We start from the raw sequence: 22449 nt of genomic DNA, 5'->3' as shown, positions 1-22449 counted from the left end.
AAAACCTTGCTAAAATCCAGGTACACCACATCCACAGGTCTTCCCACATCCACAGAGCCAGTCACCTCAGCATATTAGGCAATCAGGGTGGTCAGGCATGACTTGCCTCTGGTGAATCTATGCTGCCTGTTCCTAATCACCTTTTTTTCCTCCAAATGCTTAGAAATGGATTCCTTGAGGATCTGCTCCATGATTTTTCCAGGGACTGAGGTGAGGCTAACTGCTCTGTAATTCCCTGGATCCTCCTTTTTCCCTTTCTTAAATATGGGCATTATGTTTGCCCTTTTCCAGTTATCTGGGACCTCTTCTGATAACCATGAGTTTTCAAAGTTGATGGCCAGAAGCTCTGAAATCATGTCAGTCAACTCGCTCAGCACCCTTGGGTGCCTCCCATCCAGCCCCAAGGACTTGTATATGTCCAGGTTCTTAAAATAGTCCCTAACCTGTTCTTTCACCACTGTTGGCTGCTTACCCCTTCTCCAAAGGCATACAGTCCCAAATCAATTCTGCCCAGGCTTCTGGGCTAATCAGTCCAGGTGTCCGCTTTAAGGACACAATCAGATACTCACGTGGATAAAAATGAACTTAGTGCATCCCCAGTTCCTGGGTTAATTGGCTTATCTCAGTCCCTGAAGGATACAATCAAATAATTAAATATTTAATCAAAGCAAATGAAATCAGTGCCTCCCAGGTTCCTGTGTTAATCAGTTCAGGTCAGTCCCTTTAAGAATAAATCAACTCATCAAAAACAAAATGAAAAACCCTTCCTTTGGGTTCCTACCCTGCCCTGGCTCCTCAGGATCAGGGCTGCTGAGACCTTCCAGAAGAGGAGCTCTCCTTCTGGCCACTTTCTCCAGCACCATAGGAGGGGAACACGATTAAAAAAAAAAGGGAAAAAAGTTTCCTCAGCTATGAAATGGGTATAGTATTATTTACCCACATGGAAAAGATCTGTGGGTTGGAAGTGCCACTATTTAGTGGCTGTTATTACAACATCCTTCCCTGGATGTTGTAATTGTATTTATTATTAATTCCTAAGGTGATATTTTTTCCACAGGGAGACCAAACAAAACAATCACTACTACATCCAAACTAAAAAAAAATCTTATTAAGGATTCAGAGATTTTATGAATATCTTTTAGCAATATATTTCCTCCTGCCAGCAGATTTTTGTTGAATTATTTCATGACACTTCAAAAAACCCCAAAACCCCCAGAAAACAAACCCCTAAATCAAGCCAAACATAAAACAGAACAAAGCAAAGCAAAATCTAAAACCAACTCAAGGGAAAAAAAATCAGTGCTAGTAAAAGAGGTGAAATAGAAAATCTGCTACAAAATACTGTCTTCTGTAATGGAAATCTGTCTCCCTGCAAAGCGGTTACAAGAGAGCAAGCTTCCTTCAAACTACTCTGCCAATGTTTCTAAAATTTAGAGAGAATCCTAGGAGAAGAGAGATGGTCACTTGATTTTATATTTTTGTTCAGATGCTGGCTTTATCTCTGAAATTTGTCCCCAAAAATATTTCACTTGTTTATGCCTGGTCACTAGAACCTGATGGAAACCACAAATTCATCTCATCCAGGCCATTTAATACCCAGCCTGTTCCCTGGAGACCCCAGGCATCCTGCCAGCTGCAGGAGCTGCATTGTTGCAATTTAAATGTTGCAAACTGAACTACATTGGGATTTAAACCCCCCAAAACTCTTGCATGCATACAGTGTGGCACCATTAAGCCACACACAGAGGCATTTTCATCAGAGAATTCACCTCATTCACCCCTGCTGGCAGTTTGAGGGCCAAATCTGACAAAATATATGAAGAGACAGAGTTTATTACTGGGGAGTTTCAGTCCTTAGGGTTTGCTCACAAAAAGAAGAGATGCTTTGTAAGTAAGCACCTAGAAGTCTCTCAACACGGTCTAATGCCTTAGGGTAGGGGTGACAACAATATGGCTTGCAGGGTGGATCCAACCCATGAAGCCATGTCATCTAGCCCATAGGGACCCTGGAGGGAGTGGGAATAGGGCCTACCACCAAATTCTGGATTACAGAGCCTCACTGGGGATGTGATTTGGTGGTGGCAGTGTGGTTAATGCCACCACTCATCCCGCCACTGGAGGGGGTTCCATGAGGCTCCTTTTGGTAAGATCTAGCCTCTGAGGAGCCCCACATTTTAGATCTGGCCCAGTGTGTAAAGAGAGTTTGACACCTCTGTCTTAGATTATTAGAACTGAACACAGAGACATCTTTTTTTTGCTGAAAGACGGATCAAGTTGATAGTGAATATTAGTTATTACTAGCTAAGGGCAGTGCAGGAAGGTGGTAGAAGGGCAGCTGGGTTTGCTGGCAGCTGGAAAAAGTGGCTGAGACAGCACATGGGATGCTGGAAACCTGGGTGGCACCTGACTCCACCACTTCCCAGAGCCCTCCCGGGCTTCCAGCGCCCTGTGCACCATCCCTGCTGTCTTTTCAGCTTCCAGCAAAACCAGCTACCCTCCTGCTGCCTCCCCGCACTGCCCCAAGGGCAAGCCAGCCACTTTCCCGCCGGCCCCAGGCATCCTGCTGGCTGCAGGAACCTGCTGAAGACAGAAGCAGCAAGGGGCCCAATCCTTTTTTTGGGGTTTTTTTGGCAGAGCCTTCCAGCCTCTCCCACAGCTGGAAGGGGCGGGGGGGGAGGAAGGGGAGTGGGGCCATGGGGCTCACCCCAGGAAAAAGACTCATCATGCATCATTTACTCCACATTTACAGTGGGGTTAGAGTGTTGTTGCCTCTCTATATCTCCACTGATGTAATTTCATTAGCACCTCCCTACAATTGATGTAATGCAGTGATGAATAAGACAGCTGGTTTCTCTTCCTAACCTCCGCCTTTTGACATGTGATATTGGTCAAGCTCCAAGCCTTCTTGGTAATTTTGTTTATTCAACTGTAAAACAGGAGTAATAATAATAATAGTTTTCCTACTTTCTGAGGAGATTGTAACTATCATTTAATTAATGTTTGCAGAAGCACTTTGAGATCCTTAGATAACTTATGCTGTACAACTGTGATCTGAGTCATTGTTTCTTTAATTACAAACTGGAAGGAAAATGAAAAGAAGAAAACAGATTGCATTAGATGTTATGTCAGTATAATTCATAAATGGATAAATGCTGGTATTTGTTTGGCTTGGCAATATTATACAGTGTTATGGGGCAAATCAAACAAAACAGAAAACGGCAAGTGAATATGCTTGAAAAGAGTCAGAAGAAATAAGACTTTCAGCTCTTTCAATTCTTTTTTCAAATCATTTTCTTCCTACTATATATATATAATACTCAAGCATGCTCTAAGTAATGCTAAGTGCACTAAAATTATCCAAGGGACTGAAGAACTAATTGCCTAGAGGAGAAACAAAATAACATTACATGGAGGTCTCTGCAGCTTGCTGTTGCTAAAGAATAAAAAGCAAAAATTCTACTGTTGGATCTGCATCCAGTAAACGCAGTTTTGTTCCACTTTTCTTTCAGACAGTAAATTCTGTTTATTTTTTCATTCCCGTAAAGGTTAACAACAGAATATCCAGGACACTATGGGGAAGATGTGGACATGATGCTGTATACTTATGATCATTACATCCGAGGGGCCACTACAACTTTCTCTGCTGTGGACAGGTTTGCCTTTTGCTTTGTTCTGTTGTTCCAAGGGGCATAAACAAATGGACTTCCCTTCTTGCAGCAACCAACTATACGTATCTAGAATAAAACATCTGCTGTACTGGATTTAACTATTGCTTCATGAGTTGCGGCAGCTAACTGATCGGGCTCAGGGACTAATATCTGTTTCTTCACATGCAAGACCAAAGCCCACAACAAACTCTTCTAATATGTCATTAGTTATGGGTCTTGGGTAGAAAGCTCACCTGGAATACAAGCTTCAACCAAATTAAGTTGTGTTTAGATCTAACATTTTTTTTGGGTCTAGACCTTTATCAAGGTATGTATCCCTTTAACAATCCAGTCTGGGTAAACTGTCATGCGGAAGGACAAAGGGCTTTATTGTAGCCAACCTTTGCTTGGTGTTTTCCTCAGGGAACACAGGACTGCCAGCAGAGGCATAACAGGGCAGCGCTGTGCCCTGGGCACCTTTGGTTCCCTTGGCAGCTTTCTCCCAAAAGGTGAAGCCCAGGGCTAGTGCCCTGCTACTGGCTGCCAGAGTGGTTGTGGTGTGTTTAGTGTCTCTCCTACTTAAGTACAGGCTCAGCCTATGTACACCAACAGCAGTTGCTCTGTTATCACACAGTTTTACTTCTTAACAAATGAGGAATCTTTACCAGTGTGGATTCCTGACCCCCATGATACAAACCTCCTAAGCCACTTTACTGCAGGTTGGGCAGACCTCTGTGTGGCAGGGCACTTGGTTAGGAAATCTGCAAAGCTGCCAGCAGGTGTGGGCCAGGGATAATTGAGAGTTAGCTGACTCAGAGCCAGCAGGTAAGGCTAAGCTGGGTAGAGGGAGTCACCTGACTCCAGAGGAGGGCTGGGCTTAGAGCAGGTATAAGGCCAGGCCCCAAAAGAAGCCAGCAGTAACATCTTGGAGCCTGCTGAGAGACTACCACCTCAGCAGAATGACTGCAGCTCCAGAAGGTCAACTTGGACAGTAATGCCTAAAGCAGTTTGGAGGTTTGGGAGGGAACTAAGGAAAGGAGGAGGTTCCTTGGCACCCAGAGAGGAGTCTAGAGCCCAGACTGAGGGGCTGACTGTATGGGACCAGAGAGGGTCCAGAAGCCTTGTGAGAGGCTGAGAGTGTGGGAACAGTGTGAGGGTCCAAGAACCCCAGAGGAGGGATAAGTGAAGAAAACAGCAACAAGGATGCCATTTGTGAGGCATGGGGCATTATGTAGGGAAGGAATGGAGCCATGCAATTAGCCTGTAAGGCAGAGGCGACTGGCATCTGCTAGTCATTTGAAAGCAATTTGGGAAGCCCTGGAGCAGCCTTCTTCATATCAAAGTAAGACATCAAGGCATGGCAGGAAACTGAAGGGGGGATTGCCCAAAAAGTGAGAGCTGTAGGAACTCCATGGGCTTCACGGCCACCCCTGAAGTGACTCCCTGCTACATTCTCTCTCCAACATACAGAGGCTGAAGTTGGTCTGGTGTCAACTACACTAATGTAGTGAAAATTTGGCTACCTTTGGCAGGGAAAGCTTTTCCAAGTTTACACGGAGCGCACAAAAGCAAGAGTACAGTTTTCATCATCACATTGTTGCAGTTACTTAAAACTGGATTACACCAAACACCAGTGAATGTTCTATATTATGGAATAAGATGGTAAACTAGTATAGCAATAACTGCTTGAGTAACAATTTCCTGAATGGGAAGCTGGGTTTCAGGCAGGAGGAGTCATACAGAAAGATGAAACTATTAGTTTTCTGGATGATGAGTAAGGGAGGATCCTTGATGCTGTGTTAGACTAAAAAGGGAAGATTTCAAATGAGAAACTTTACCTATATGATTCTCCTGAGGCTCTTGCCTCTTTTACATGGCCACACTTCCAGAGCATCAGTGGTATTACACTGCTGTATAACTCTGGGTATAGCAGAGTAGCCCTGTATTGCTAAGCCTGCTGGGGGAAAGACAGGCACAGATAATTCAGGTTACTGGAATACACGTGTTCCTTTATAAGAAGTAAGAGTTAATTGCTTTACCTATTTCAGGCCTGACCATTATCTATCATTAGCATTTGTTACTGCTGCATAAGTAGGGTCCTGTGTATAATGTGATCATGCAATGTCATGCCAATGGATGTGCAATTGCTCTGTTTTTGAAGTTTCTCTCATTATGCTCCAAAATTTTTACTGCAAAAAAGAAAGAAAGAAAAATTACTAATCTCAAACATGTGAATCAAATGGAAATCAGTGCAGCACTACTTGCTTGAATCTGCAGATGGCCTGAAACAGGGGGGTCTGAGAAGACTGTGAGATGCTCAGATTAAACTGTGTGGGGAGCTGAATGTGAAACGTAATAATGACACTGCACATGTCACAGCAGTTAGCTGTTGCATTGCTATTCAGTTTATCAGAGACATCAGGTTAACTGGTGAAGCCATCATTACTGATGTAGATAGTGAGTTTGGGTGCACCGACTCAGCTAGCTCCTTCCAAGAATGGCTTGGTGAAGAGTCAAATACCCACCCCATCCACTCAAGGGTGTGACTGCATCCCTGACTCAGAGGGAGGAGAGGAGAAGTATATCGGCCACTGTGACCTGCCCAGTCATCTGCTAGGATCACTAGGGCTTCTCTGGGTTAGGTCATACCCTGTACACTCCACCTTTCAGCATCTGTTTGACACAGGATATGGGCAAGATGGACCAGTGGTCTGACCAAGTGGACATGTCTACACAAGATGCTTACTGTGCATTACCTTAATAACACTGCACAGTAGCATGACCGTTAAAAACTGTGCTAATAGCCTACTGTGCAGTGTTATTAGGCTAATGCACAGTAAGCATCACAAAATAACTGTGTGGTGGTGCTACTGTGCAGTAACTTTAGTTACTGTACATTTAGGTAGTATGTCATTAAGCAAATACTAAACTAAGTGTGGGGTACATCTAGACATGTGCATTTACTGCAAAGTAACCAAAACTACTGTGCAGGACAGGTGCATATCTACACGTGCACACCCGTACTGCACAGTAAGTATGGTGGCTTATGCCAACTTGACCACAAATTTGACACGTGCATCATGCAGGTATCGAAGTTACACCCAAGTAGTTACTGAGCAGTAACACACATGTAGACACCTTATTGCACAGTAACACTGTGTGTGTGGACTGACTTAGGACTAACTTTAGTCCCAAGTCAGTCCATACACAGAGTTAATTCACTTAAATGCCTGCATGTGTAGATGCCGGCCTATTCCTGGCTACTTTGCAGTAGTGTACTGCACAGTAAATTTAAGATAGTGTAAATGCACGTGTAGACATGCCCACGCAGTAACTAAGGCATATTGATGAACTTGTAGATGCACCCAGTAAATGGTATAATAAGGACAGAAAAACTGCCACTTACTGGGTGCATCCTGTTGTAGCTGTGAAGGTTCAGGGAATATGCAAGAAACAGGTTTTGTGATATGGGATAATAGAATTTATTGGACAAACTCACAGCTGGTGACCAGAGGAAGGGCATTTTATATTCCCTCACCTCACAAAACTTGCTTCTATACATTTGTTGGCAGCCACAGCCTTTGGGCAAAACCCAAAAGATTTTGGAAGATAAAGTAATGGGACACAGAAGTCAATGCCAGCTGCAGGTTTTCTGGTGCACATCTAACTGAAGATTAATGATATTGTATACGTGGTGTTATACACAGTGAACAGTTTCTTAACTACTGTGAGACTCATCAGGGTAAGCTGCACAAAAACCTCTAGACAGATCACTGGATGCAAACATGTCAGGTATTTTAGGCCTCTCATTAGGTTTCACCAGGCCAAAAAACCCCCCAAAAACTTAATAGGAAATAGATTATGTAGGGATTGAAGAATTTCTCTGATTTCCCTGCAAGGTTAGAAACCCAGACAACATCACTACCAGGCATATGAAAACTGCAGAGTGAAAGTAAAAGTCAAGTTGCTTTGTTCAAGCTCACAGATGTTTTTATGAGATAAATTAAATAGCTTCAGTGTTGCAAAATATGTCCCTGGTCCTGTGAAGACTTCCATATACATTTACGCTTAAACTTTAAAACACAATACTTATTCAAATACGTTAAAATGAAGCACATGTCTGTATGCTTAAGTGTTTGCAAGATCAAGACCCTCATTAACATTACAGGAGTCTTTCCATTTTTAAAAACCTTAATACATGGTATTACTAGTACACGCAAGTAAAACATTATTTTACATAGGTCTGATTCTTATCTAGCAATGTCCCTTTATGGAAAAAAAATGATTAGATCCAAGGACAAAAAAACCACCTGGGGCAAAGGTGGGGTGGGGGAGAATAATGCTGACTACTGGAGAGCAGGGGGAGGAGGAATGAGAAAAAGGAAGGGGGAGTAGAAGCTTACCTGCCTCAGCTCTCCTCATTGGGGAAACAGCTGCTACTGTAGCACTGTAGGCTTGTGCTGCTGCAGCTGAAGGACAGGCAGTATCATGGCCTCCTGGGGCTGCATCTAGTGCTCTGTCTATTTCCCCACCCCTGGGCCAAGGGCTATGTATCCCATGGCAGTCTCCTCTTGGGGGGGAATTTTTCCATCACCTTCCCCCATCCCCTACAGACACACTATTGGGTCATGGGGCCACACCTGCCCAGTTCCTAGGCTGGGCAGCACTTTCTGTGGCAAAGACTCCTGGAGACACGGGGCATACTGGCATCCCCTATAAGCTGTTTGCCAGGGTTAGTGCCCCACTTGCCTCCTGCCTATTGCTATTGATTAGATCTCAGCTTTTGAATGGAAAACCTCCACCAAAACAGCTGCTAATTTAATGGGCCATAATTTTGAATTGCAAAACCTTATTCAATCCAGGTTGTCTGTAGTTTTGGAGGCCTGAGAGATAGAAAGGGTAGTAAATGCCTGTGACCTGCTACATGCATCACTGATGATAATATCTTAAAATTAAACTAAAAATATGATTTGTACTGCACTGAGCCACTTGCCCAAGCAAATGACAGTCAAATATAGCCAGTCAGGCAATATCTCCACTTTCACCCCACACAACTTTAAACCTAACATGAGGCAGATGCTGCTCCTCATTGTTAGTAAAAAATGAGTAGCATCTCAAAACAGACTGAATGAAGCAAACAGACAATGAAAGTTGAACTGAAAAGGCTTTGGCCAGTCTAGACTCCAGGAATGAAATTCTTCTCTCACTTACACCATTGTAAATCAAGAATAGTCCATGGAGGTACATAGCAGTATAAGCAAGAGCAAAATATGCCTCAGTTCCACATAGCAGCACCTACAGACAGGACATACAGCTGCATCATCTGTGGGGAGACTACTGATGGAAGATGACTCTTGTAGAAAAATGTCCCATTTCAGCCCTTCTTGCAATATGACCAGCCCAGTGTCACAGATTCAAGGCTGGACAATTACCTGTATTTTAAACTTTTGACATCTTCAACCCCTGTGAAAAACTGCCATTTGATAATATTTTACAAGTGACCAAGTACTGCATGGCTGAAGACACCACTACTTAGAATGACAAGGGTGTTCAGCATCTCTGACTTCCTCATTCTTTTGCCTCTTTGATGAACTTATTAGCATGTATATCAAATAATGCCCAATATAGGAGTGAATTCAGTGAGATACTGAGAACTGGGCTGAAACCTATCCATTCATTTCACATTACTTAGCAACACATCACATGGCAATGACCATGGATGAGAACAAGCCTGGCTCTTCTTTAGGTCACTACTTTGCAGCTGACTCAGGCTTGATCACAGTCAAGAGTCATTACCTTCTGATGAACTAGAAGTTCTGATGCCCTTGATCTTAAGGAAACACTGACCTGCCTTTCACAATAGAAGAGAACATAATACTCTAGTATGAGGCAGACAGGAAGTATTTTCTTTCTGAAGAACCCTTTTTATATAAAATGTGGCCTCTGGTGTTTCCCTTGCCTCACTGATGTCCATTTCTCCTTTTTCTTCCCATACAGGGATCGCCAGTGGAAGTTCATCGTCTGCCGGATGACAGATTTCAACTGTCAGTTTGAGAATGCTTAAACATAGTGACTCTATCAAACTTGGGGAGGGAGGGAGGGGAGGAGGAATAAAGGAAAAAGGACAAGCAAACTCACAAAGAGAGCATCCAAATCATCAGCTTCCTGCTGATGTTACAGATCTTTTTTGTCTCTTGGAGCTGTTTAACTTCAAGACCAACTCAATGCACCCTCTGGTCTAGTAGCGTGCTTATAACTGCACCTTTGGAGGATTCTCTTCATTTTTCTTTGTGGCTTCATCTCCCTGTTAAAATGCTTATAATATGCAACACATTTTTATTAACAGCTACTCTTTCATATCTAGCCACTCTGACCTCACAACACTTTATTTTGCATTGCCTAGTATCTCTGTACAAAATGCTTTGTATTCCTGATCAATACCCACATGGTTCAAATGCAAGAAGAGCCATCTAGTGCATACCTCACTAATTTTTCACACCTCTGTGCACACAAATTCCTGTGATTGCTATCAGCATTTATGAGTTGCAGCACTGCCTAAACAAGACTCTGGCATTCTCTGTAATACTGGGGATAAGCCCTGGAGACAGCTATCAGTGTAACCTCATTTTTTCTAATGCCAGGGTATATAGGGTAATAACACTATTTGCACAAGAGGAAATGTTACCCCGATGAGAACCGAAGGAAAGAGCAAATAGTAGCTTCACCCATCTACATTTGGAGACCAATTCTCCTTTTCACTACGGCCCCTTTATATTCTTATTTGCATCTTAGTGCTTTGGACTGTAATACCAGCTCACTGCACCTTTTGGTATAGTAATATGCCTAGAAGTTTCAGCAGAGCTGCATTAATTGCTGTAAGAGCATTGTTACTGTAATGGTCCAGGGAATATGCAAGAAGAAAGACTTTTTAATTTCATTTCATATGATGTGTCCCTACCCAAAAGCTTCTTTAGCATTCCTTGCAACTATGGAGTTGATCCAATAAAAGATATTACCTCACAAGTCCTGCTTCTCTGACAGATGAAATCAGGGCAGATCCCCAGAGTAAAGGAGGTGTCCATTACTCACTAAACACACTGCCTTTGCCATATATTGTTATCAGGAGTCCACTCTTCAGGTGAACTCGGCTATCACCATTGACAACATCCATGGCTCACATCGGATCAATAAAAACAGTGACCTTGAGTGAACTTAATTTTTCCAGTTTAGAAGTCTTGTTCCCAACATGTATGCCTTAAAAAAGTCCAGACAGTTGTTGTAAACCAAGAGATGTGAGGTCCTTTTGGTGGCTTAGTTTGATGTTTGGAAGTGTTAACCTTCAAACTCACCTTGGACCTTTAATCATTCAAGATGGCACTCGCACAGCTGCAGCCCAATAAGGAAGAATGATAACCTCCTCCGGTAGATTATGTTTGGCACATTGTGCATTTGCAAGCATTCATGGCTTTCCTTCACCCAAGGAAGTCAATGGCCCACTTCCCATTGACATAAGATCAGGCTTATAATGAAAGCATTCATCAAAGTAAAATTCTAAGAGCAACTGGTAATTGTCAATTTCCCTCTTCCAAGCATCTCTCCTTGCTTGACTATCTATTAACATACTATCAACTGTTATCCTTCAGACCACACTGGTGAAATAAATGAATTCAATACATTTTCCAATGCTTTAGCCTTGTTTTTTCTTTTTTTAAAACAATTGTTCACTTTACTCATTAATTTGCTAAAAGCTCAGTCATTTGCAGTGGGTGTCACAATAATTAGTGAGGTTCTGTTTCAGTCAGTTATGGAGACAAAGAAGACCAAAGGGAGGGAGAAATTAGGAGACACAGGAAAGAGAGAAGTTTCTTACTGACATTAGCAGAGGTGGAGAAGTGAGGAAGTTCCAATAAGCAGGAGCTACAGAGTAGGGCCTTGCACCACCAGCAGCAATGGGAGAGGAAATGTAGTTTAATTAAATTCATAGGATTTTTGGTTCTCTGTAGGAACACCTCCTCTTGATAGACACCTGCCACTCAATAATGTCCTGCTTCTTTTTCCTCTCACTTAGCCTATTTAGACCGTAAACTACATGGGATGTGGACCATCTCTGGCTGGCTCCATCTACCCTACAAATTCTCTCTGCATTAGCAGGACCACCTGCTCTGCCAGTAGAGCTCCTCTACCTCTGCTGAGCTGCACAAAGCTTTCTGAACACATGCTTGAAAGCATGTGCAGACACTCCCAACCGTTCTACTGGCTCTATGTTCCATAGAGTATCTAGTGCTTTCTCAGGCACACCTCATACTGTGGTGAAACCACATAGAGCTGACATAAGCCTGGTGGCATAGTGATGGCAGCAGAAGATCTGGTAACACTGACAATCGAGTATGCACTATGTTTGAGGACTCCACCAAGCTTGTGTGTGTATTAGGGCTCTTTGAAATTTTGGTGGGTGTTTCATTTAATTTTGGATTCAGGCATTTCGAAGGCTGAAACACCAAATCCAAAACAAAACACAAAGCTATGAAACAGCTCCAAAATGAAACGGGACCATCCCAAACATTTCAAAAATGTTTCAAAATGATTCAGATGTTTCTGAAATATTTCAAAGCTGTTTTGGAGGTGAGCTTGCAGGGAAAGAGAAACTAACAGGGAGGGGAAGGGTGGGGGGAGGACTGCTCTGATATTGACATCTGTAGCTGGCCAGTGACAGCAATCTGTCCCTGAGGTCCCTTCCAATCCCAGGGCTCTGGGGGAGGGACAGAGAAGCACCATAAGAGGCAGTTTGTGAACTGCTCTGCCATTTTGTAGCTGCATCTGTGTTATTTGCTCTTCTTATTCCACCTTCCCTCCAAGAAAAAGAATGCAGTGGCTTGCCTGACAGCGTCTCATCACAGTGCACTGAAGGAAAGCACTCAGTGCATGTACATTTATTACATACACATTCACCCAGATGCCAATTTTTTTCCAGCACAAGAAATACAAAGCGTGCTGGAAAGGCAGGTGCTAGGTCTTCCAGCCAGGGAGAGAGAAGGGCCAGAGGGAGAGCTATATGTTCTACCCTCCCCAAACTTAGACGCAGTCTCTTCCCTAGCACTAGCAGGTATGAGGCTTATGGTGTTAGTGGCAGCAAAGAGGTGGGACCAGTGCCTGCATCTGCACCCCCTCCAATAATACCAGCCATAATAAAACCCCAGCACCACAAGCAGCACCAGTATGGCAGTCTCCTCCACCCCCCATTTCAGTTCCCAGCCTGAACCTTCCAGTGTCAGAGGAGAAGCTGGATTTGGAAGCAGGGGACCCAAGTGCCCTAACAAAATTCTAGGGATTAAGAAAAGGTTTGTGCTCCACTCCCCTTCAAGTTCCCCTAGAGCCAGGTCAAAGGAGGTTGATGTTGAAGTTGTGTAGGCAAGTGGCTCTGCTGAGTCAGCAACTCCTGTTGTTGTGCCTCTGCCTTCTGAGGGGGAATCAGGCAGGATCTGCACCCCCCCCCCCAAAAGGGGGGTAGTGTGGTGTGGGATCATTTTGAGGTATCAGATGATCTCACATATGCTGTCTGCTTACACTGCCAAAAGAATGACCAGCCAGGGCAAGGAGGAGAAACACTTCAGCACTACAGGGATGCTGATGCATCTCAGGATGTGCCACCCCCTTGTCCTTGCTCTTCCTGAGCCTGGCACCAGTGGGAATGTGCCCCAAAAGAAGTCCCCTTCTCACTCTGAAGCCCCTGTCCCCGCAAAGCAGAGGCAGGCCACCCTGGAACACTGGGGCAAGGCAGACAAAAGAGGGGCACATTGCAAAAGCGAGCAAGATCACCCAGAGCATCAGGGAGATGCTTGCTTTGGATGGCCAGTCCTTCTCCCTAGTTGAGTGGCCAGGGTGCAGCCAGCTCATGGCACTCATGCCCCATCCTACCAAGTGCCCGCATGCACTACCTTCAGCAGGATAGTGGTGCCTTCCCTGTAGAAGCATGCAGGGAGTACTTGAGGGAGGAGCTGCATAAGACAGGTCCACAGGTGGCCTTCCACTTCATCTCAGACATCTGGAACAGCCAGGGTGGAAATCATGCCTACCTCTCCCGCACAGAGCACTGGTGCAATCAGTCAGGCCACCAGCAGGCTCTCCTTCAAGCCAAGGTGACGGATGAGTCCCTAATGGCAATAGAGATCATGAAGGCCCCCATGCTTGGTGCAGGGGTGGCTCACTGGGCAGGGTGAGCTCACCCACAGGATCATGGTCACTGACAATGGGGTCAACATGGTCAAGGTCAACTTTATTGATATCTGCTGTGTGGCACACAAGTTCCATCTTGTATTCAAAGACAAGGGGGACAGGGCTGCTAGCAATGGTGTCATCACAACCGGCCAGCTCATTTCAAGGTTCAAGAAGGTGGTGGACTACTTCCACCGGAGCAATAAGGCAGGCAAGATGCTGTGGGAAAAACAAGCAGAGCTGAGTGTCACAGCACAAAATCATCCAAGCTGTGGAGATTTAGTGGAACTCAACATACCTCATGCTAGAAAGGCCGGCGGAGCAACAGAAGACCATCCATGAGATGACCTTGCTTGGGGAGATTGGGATCAGTGGCCCAAACAAACAAACATTTCCCAGATGTTGGTTGGTGGTCCTCGTTCCTCAAGGCCACCGAGACAATCAGCACTGGTGATGCCAGCTTTAGCCAGGTGATCCCCATAGTGAGGGAACTTGAAAAACAGAAGTTCCAGGTGATCAATGTTCCTGGCTGGGGCAAGCCACTGTCACCAGAGGTGCAGGCAGTGGTGAAGTAACTGAGGAAGAACATCAAGAAATGGCTGGATCCATTGTGGTCCAGTATAGTCCACATGCTGGCAGCCATGTACAACCTGAGGGTGAAGAGGAACATGTGCTCAAGCCAAACCCTGGGTCACTAGATGGAGGTGCTGGTGAACAGAGTCTGGGAGGCGGAAGGGCACAGCAGGGGGACATTTTCCTGTGCCAGCACTCCCAGCAGCAGCCAGTCTCCTCTATGACAGATGCTGCCATTGTGGGCCAAGGGCATGGCTTTAATGGTGGGGTCCAGAGGCACCAGACCCCAGCATCAGGCAGGTAGTGTAGAGGCCTTGGTGACTATTTATCTCACCAAGGATGTGGAGCCACTAGACTATGGCCCTTTCGCCTATTAGGCAACCTGCAGTCAGATGTGGCAAGATCTGGCCATGGTTATCTGGGACCACCTGTCCTGTCCACAGACCAGTGTTCCAAGCAAGAGGGTGTTCAGAATTGCTGAAAATGTTGTCACACCCCACCACACCTCCTTGGATCCTGGTTCAGTGGAGCAGCTGGTGTTCAAGGTAGACCTCCTGCTACTGGGGTTCCCCAAGCTTCAGGTGCTGACAGGGTGAATGCCACCCTCCTCACTCCATCCACACCCATTTCCTTTTTAATTTTTTTTAAAAACCTTTTAATGTCCTTCTCTCCATGCCAGGATGAATTTGGAAGGATAATCTGGGGCTACGGGGAAGGAGGAGGGCCCAGGTCCTGGGTATGACCTAAAACTGCACCCTGCCAGGATTGGGAAGCCTGGTAGGACTGCTGGCAGTGCCTCAGCCCCTAGCCTAGGAAATGCCAGGACCTCCCTGATGGAAGGCAGGTAGGAGGTGCCTTATAGCCTCCAGCCACCATACTCCCTCACACAGTCCTGGCTAGGGAAAGCCCAGACCCCCAAGATCTTCAAGAGGCTGGAGGCTTGCTGGCTGCAGTGGAGTTGTAAGGCTCTAGGTGAACTTAGCTGCCTGGGATGTTGTGCGCGAGGCATGGGCTTTCGGGTTTAAAACCCTCTGTCAGGCTAAGGAAGCATCTAGTTGGTCTGCACGTGCACTTTTCCTGGATGGAAGGAATAGTGAAGCCAGAGGTTGGGATGTAATGCCGGCAAAAGAAGCTAGTCAGTGAAAATGTAAAATTCAGGCATCAGGGCGTGAGAGAGACAGGGTGACAGGGGATATAGCAGGTAAAAGTGGAGAGAGGTACCTGGGGAATCAGATGTCAGGCAGGTTATAGTGTGTCCCAAGTCCAATGTCTATATTGAGTAGACACTGAATTCCCATTCCAAATCTGTCCCTTCATACTTTATTTCCCTCAGCTATAAAGATGGAGATAAATCAGCCCTATGGTTCCTTCCTCACTGCAGGGTTCCGAGACAAATATTTAGGCATCTGCCAAGCACTTGGACAGCTGGAAGGAGAGTTACTGACATCCAAAATATTTTTTCAATCACACAGTTTGTGAACATGCAGTTGCTGGAGATGGATGAAGCTATTTGAGGAGGGAACTTCACAGCACAATTCAGAGATGTTGCCTCTTCATACTACTGCCTTGCAGCTGATTTTCTTCTCTATTCACTAATGACATGGTACAGAGAACTGAGTCACTAACAGCTTGTCCTAGCCAACTTCCCAAGGATAACAGATAAATTATGAACACAGTTAGTATTCTCCTGAGTACAGAGGAAATACCTTAGAAATGGCAGGAATGTGCAGAGATGCCTCCTCTTATGCCTTACATGTCAAGCTTTGGTTCAGAAGTCAAACACAGAGGCATCTTTCTGGTAGGCAAGGAGGATTCCTTTACAGGGGAGAGACCTTAGGAGGTGTTTGGTTGCAGCACAGGTATCACTTTTGGTTGCAGCATGGTCACAGGCTACTTACTGAATATGCATCCAAAATCCTGTAAGAGTTAATATACATCAAGTTGAAGCCAGGCTACTGCAGCAGCTGCACAACAACTGGCCCCTGAGTTACCTGGATTACAGCTATTTTCAATATGGCTACATGCACTACAATCACACCTCCTATTGCATTGTAGACATAGCCTTTGGTAGAGAGACATGGAAAGCATCCATAAGCTCAGTGGGTCAGAGGGTAGGCGTTTGTTCAAAAGGCACCTGAATAACCCATTTCTCTTACTCAGAGATCAAAATAATCATGTCTTCAACCATCTACCAACAGTTGCCTTGTCATCCTTCACCCTACAATGCCACTCAGCCTTACCTCCAGCTTCCCTCTGCTCTCAGCCATGGTAAGCACACCGTGGGTCTGTGCTAAGTTTGGCCTCCCCTCTACTCATGCTCCAGCTCTGAGTTCTGGACCAAGGTCTTCTTTTGAGCTAGATGCCTTAGTATTCTATAAGTCCTTGACCAATCTCAGCCTCCCACACCTGGACAGGTGGCAAATGACTTCTGTTGAGTACAGAATTAAACTCAAATTGTAATAGTGGAATTGCCTTCAAATTGAGTCCCATCCACACAGAAACATAACTCAAGTGCAGTGGTGCTCTTTATTCAAGCTTGTTGTCATTAGAGAGCATATGAACTACAGCTCAAATAAGGGCAACTCATCAGCTGTGAAAAATAAACAATGAGAACATAGTCGCCATCTAGCTCCCCTTGAGTATCCCTAGTCCTCCAACGCTCTCTTATGATATTTTAATATATACTCAGAAAGCACAGACAACCTTACCCACAATTCATTGGGAAAGAACTCATACAATGACTCAATTTCCTACAGTGCAAAGAACCATGGGATCAGAGCCAACATGAGGGGTGTGCAGGGCTGACTCTCAGTGGCACAATGTCCTATGCCCCAAACTCTACCTGGGATTGGTCCTACACAAAATAACCATTGTGTTGTTCAAGCCCAATGTATTTTGGAACAAATTTGCACATGTCAGAGAGCTGCAACAATCCTAACAATGATTTTGGAAAAACCTGTTCTCTGGGCTTGATGGAATGACACAGTGGTATGAAATAGTCACACCTAAGGACTTGTTTCTAATCTTTCCTGGGTCTTGCTCAGCCCTCCATTAATTATAAAGGCTTTTAGCCACCTGCACACCGTGAAGCCCAGCTCCTCACTTCCAGTAAATCAGCATAGCACCACTGAGGTAGAACTCATAGACAAAGACCTGTAATTTGGGGCTATGCACAGGCCCACCTAGCCTCAGGTATAACTTTAGGCAGCCTGACGGGTACTCTAAGGGTGCCGGATAAACATGCAGGTCTCCGGTCTAATTTATAGTGCTTCACAGAAAAAGCCGCAAGTTAAATCAGGGGTTGTTAAATCTGTATGCCCCAGGGCAGGCGTGGGCAAAATCTAGCCTGCGGGCTCAGTCTGGCCCACGGAATACATACAACATTTAGAAGATTAATATTAATCTGCTCCTGGCTCCCCATCAAAGCTGACAGGAGACAGGGGCAGTAGGCCTAGGGGAAGGAGTTAAGAGAAAGGCCAGCCTGGCCCCACCCCCATACCAGAAGTTTCTGCTTGCTGGAGTTTTCTCTGCACGTGGCTGCTCCAACACAACATGGCCATGGCTGTATTGCTGGACCACAGAAGCAGGGGCACACTGGTACCCCAGGGCCAGGAGAGGAAGGGGGGATCGTGTGCGTGCATCTGTGCAATGAGGGAGGGGGAAACAAAGACAGAGACAGCGTGCATCTAGTGAGCAAAGCACACAGCATGTGGATGTATATAATGAAGGAGGGAGAGTGTGCGTGTGTTCATAGGGTGAGTTCCACAAACACCCCCACTATATACATGCACCCCACCACACTGATGCAAAATATTGCAGTTCGTTTCTTTTGGAGGCTCGCAAATAATAATTCTCAGGCACACACAATTAGCAGCACAAAAGGTGTATTTGCAAATAGGGTCGGAGCAGAGTCAGAGGACTTCAGATTACTCTGCCCACTGAGGAAATTCTTAACTGGGTTTTTATCTCTTTCCTCCTGGGCACGTGTGCAGAAACAGGAACACTTACAGCTCATTTCCGGTTCATACAAACATATATGTGACTACGTCACTTCATCCGTTGCATGTATATTATAATTAACTACTTAAGTATGCGGGGCGGATAGGCAAATATGCGTCAGCTAATTACGCACGCTCAGAAAGCTCTCTAGGTCTTCAAGAGTTGAAATCCCCCCCCCTTTCAAGGACACAGTCAGTTGAATTCCAGCTTCTGTAATCTGCATGTGAAAGTCAGGGGGAGTGTGGGGGTAGAGAGTAATTTAGCATTAGAAAAGCTAGCAATGGCCAAGGGAGAGGAATGTCCTTGGCAGTGTTTCTTCTTATCAGGTACGAGATGCAAATTGTGCAGTTCTAACAATATTTCTAACAACACTGCCATACATGCAGATGCCCACACACTCACATACCCCAGCCCCCCCAACCTCATATCCACATGCTCCCTTCCCCACACACACACCCCCATCCACCCCCACAAACATCCACCTTCTCATGCCCCCCACACTCCCACAGTATACAAGAATAAAACTTCGTTTTAAACTATCGTATGATCACCTCTATGTACACTACACAAATCCGTGTAAATCAGGACAAAAGTATTTTTTGAAATCAAATTAATGAATGCTGTAGATGTTTGACTTTTAGAATATAGTTTGATGTTTTTCTGGCTCCGAGATGGCAAAACCCCTTGCTGAAAGGAGTATTTCCAGGGGCAAAGGTGGGGGGTTAGGGGGACTTTTGGTTCCAAGATGGTGACCAAGGGTGGGGCACTTGTCAAGGGGTGGAACTACTCATGCAGCCCTCAGCTTGCCAAAACTCAGTAAGCAGCCTTCTGCCCAAAATAATTGCCATCCCCTGCCCTAGGGGGTACACATGGGTGGGTGGGGATAAGGCACCACCACGCCACACTGCTGCTTCTCAGAAGCAGGGCCAAGTGGGGAGTGCAGCAACAGCCCTCTGCGGGCTACACAGGGGCTGCCCAGCCATCTGGACACAACAGGGTGGGAGGGAGCTTCGATGTAGCAGCCACTGCCGGCCACCACTCTGCCCTCCCTTCCCAGCTTCATGTCTAGTCATGCACCACCCCTTCTGCCCCAGCTCCATGTCTGGCCACTGGCGATACACTTATTAAAAAGAGGTCAAAAACCCCTAAACAAGACCAAGTTTTCGGAGCCAACAGATATTGGCTCTGATCCACCCACCCAACCCTTCAGTGCAGGCTGAGCAAACTCAGGCGGAACTCCTGCCTCTTCCTTCCATCCTAAAGACAGCACCAGGGAAAGGGCTGGGCTGCTTCACTAACGTAAGTTATGAAGGTGCTGCACTTTACATGTGAACCTTCATGTAATAAGGGTTCATTTGTTGTGTGATCAGACACTTTTTTAAACACACTCTGCAGTTAGGCACTTCTGTTTGTGCACAGCTGTAGAGCACTTTTAGTGGCTGACCACACAACAAAACATTTTGGTCAGTGCTCTAGATTAGCCTCAGCTTCCTTGGTAGGTTCCAGGTAGAAACCTTCATGCCATGCACTATAGTCATGTTTTTGACCTGCTGGAGGCTAGGACTGCAAGCAGGGTCAGAAGAGATCTCCTTTGCTAGCTTTATACTATGGAGAAAAATGTTTCAAACAGCTCTACTCATCTCAACCTAATAGAAGGCCTCCCTTTAGCTGCTAAAGGCGTTACAGCAATGGAGTGCTTCAGGCCCAAGATTACTTTGACTCAGCTGACCTGCTCTGGCTGTTTTACAGTGTACTGGCTGCTGTCTTCCCCTCTGAGGTAGAAATAATTCCCCATGTTGTGCGTGAAGGGCTCAGGGGATGAACAACTTCAGCAGCACACACAAAATCTGATTGTACCACATCTTACACCATTACCTTTTATTTTTCTTGGTGTCCATTATAGTTGAGATGCACTTTTCATTTCTCTGTAATAACCATAGCTGCTAGTGTAGAGCACTCTGAGAAAGAGGTAAGCAGGGCTAATGGTTATCTCCATAAGTGAGGGAAGGGATTCATTCATTTTCAGACAGGAACCCAACAGCCAAGTGGCATTATAGGGTGAAGGATGACAAGGCTACTGTTGGTAGGTGGTTGAAGACAAGGTTATTTTGATCTCGGAGAGGAATGGGTTATTTAGGTGCCTCTCTCTGAACAAGTGCCTGCACTCTGACCCACTGAGCTTATGGATGCTTTCCTTAATCTCTCAAAGAGATTGTCTATAGTGCAAAAAGGTGCAATTGCAGTGGATGTAGTAGGCATACTGAAAAAGTAGCTGTAGGAACAGAACCCATTTCATACCTCTGGATGTTTTCTACTTAGCTGGTCTTGATAAGGGCCCAATTTGAGGGATAAAACAGGAAGACAGGAATGAAGAATGCTAGACTCCAGCTCTGACAGCAGAAATGAAGCAGCAATCAGGCTGTAGAGCAGCAGTAAAAAAAAATGTGGTGCTGTAAAACCCTACAGAAAAGCCTGCAAATAGCAAGATAAGCTTCAAGTTCAGAGTGAAACCTCTGAATCTGTCCTAACCAAATCTTACCCGGTTAACCTAATAAGATTTGTTGGGTTAAGGTGATCTTAATGGGTATGGAAAGCTCGAGTCTCCTCTTACTTCTGACAGGGTAAGCCAGCAGTAATCCCTGTGAAGGCAATGGAGCTACAATTGTATAAAATCATGGATGCTTGGCTCACTGGGAACAGCTAGCAGTAGTGCACTTTGTGCCATGGCTACTTGTCCTCAGGGAATGCCAGTACCACACATGCTTTGGCACATGACAAGTTACCCTGAAGCAGTAGGAGGCGGGGGCCAGCATTATGCTGACTCTAGCAGCCTTACTAGGGATCCTGGGGACCTCCCAAGGCTGCAGCCATGGCAATCCTACCAAGCAGAGCCTAGCTGGCAGCCACAGCATAGCTCTGGGTAGCCTGGCTCTGCTTTCCAGCAGTGCATTCCAGCCAGTTTTTTTCCTGCCCTTTTTTCTGACCCCATGGATGTTCAGGGGTCAGAAAAGGAAAAAGCCCTGGAGCAGCGCTTGCACGGGCAGCATGCCCTTGCAACACAGAGAACACTGGACTGTGTGGTATGTGGCATTGCAAATGTGTTTGCAGTACCCCATACTACATGATTGCCCTTGCTGGATGCACTCTAGGTAAGCAAGAGAAGGAACAGAATCACCAAGTGGGGCAAATTCTGCAGCTCTTACCCATGAAGTGTCACCTGCTGGCCCACAGAGCAAGCTCAAGTCCAGTGTGGCACTGAAGTCCAGGTCAGTTCATAAGGTTAATAAATACTTGAAATCAAACATTTTAGAAGAGTCCTGCATGTTAAAGATCCAATGCCATTCTGTCCTTTCAGCTAAGGGATGAGAAAGTGCACAGGCTACAGAAACAATAAGTCCCCTAGTGAAACTGGGGGAGACTGGACTTTATGGGTACCTATACACAGGCACTAAGGCTGCTCCAACATGCTGGAATTACAGTGTGTAAGAGCAGACTTGATTAAATCCAGTGTGTTGGAGCATGCAATGATCTTTAGTGCAAGTGCCCCCATCACTATTTAAGTGCCAGGACTCAGATACAGGAGACATGGTAGTGCTTTAATTATAGCGACTCGCCAAGCAGCTCAAATTAAAGTGTCACCCCAGCCTCCCCACCCCCAGAGCATGTGTTAAAAGTGCCCTATATTCCTGCTGCTTCAAATGTTAAAAAACACAAAAGCCAAGGGAGCACTTCAATGAGAAACAAGAAAATCTTTTAAACTGTTTTGCTTGTGTGGTAGGTTTGGGAGAGAGAGGGGAAAGTGTAAAAAGTGAAAGTTTTGCCCCATGTAGGAAGATCATTAAAATAATCAGTTGGGTTCATTTCTCTAGAGCCCATTTTCAAGGGTGGGTCCCCCACCCCCAGCAAGGGTGCTCAACCCCTGGTCCACAGGCCAGATCTGGCCTACAGGACCTTGCTATCTAGCCCACAGGGATTCTCAGGTCTGAAAGTTTGGCAGAGGGGGAGAAGCAGCAGCAGC

The 22449-nt window shown here is 45.5% G+C and overlaps 1 protein-coding gene across 1 annotated transcript in view; it reads left to right on the top strand.

Annotated features, from left to right (window-relative positions):
* The window catches only part of DPT (dermatopontin), a 37091-nt gene extending 25769 nt beyond the window's left edge, over positions 1–11322 (top strand). Inside the window, exons 3-4 of the mRNA XM_090031583.1 lie at positions 3546–3653; positions 9645–11322. Of these exons, the coding sequence (XP_089887709.1) occupies positions 3546–3653; positions 9645–9711 (175 nt within the window). The 3' untranslated portion in view covers positions 9712–11322. The remainder of the gene's footprint in view (positions 1–3545; positions 3654–9644) is intronic.
* Positions 11323–22449: the final 11127 nt, after the last annotated feature.

This window comes from Crocodylus siamensis, chromosome 1, assembly GCF_052110815.1.
Source record: "Crocodylus siamensis isolate JL-2025a chromosome 1, ASM5211081v1, whole genome shotgun sequence".
Classification (NCBI taxonomy): Eukaryota; Metazoa; Chordata; order Crocodylia; family Crocodylidae; genus Crocodylus; species Crocodylus siamensis.
The sequence above is the reverse complement of the archived record's forward strand: the minus strand, read 5'-3'. Positions and strand labels throughout refer to the sequence as shown.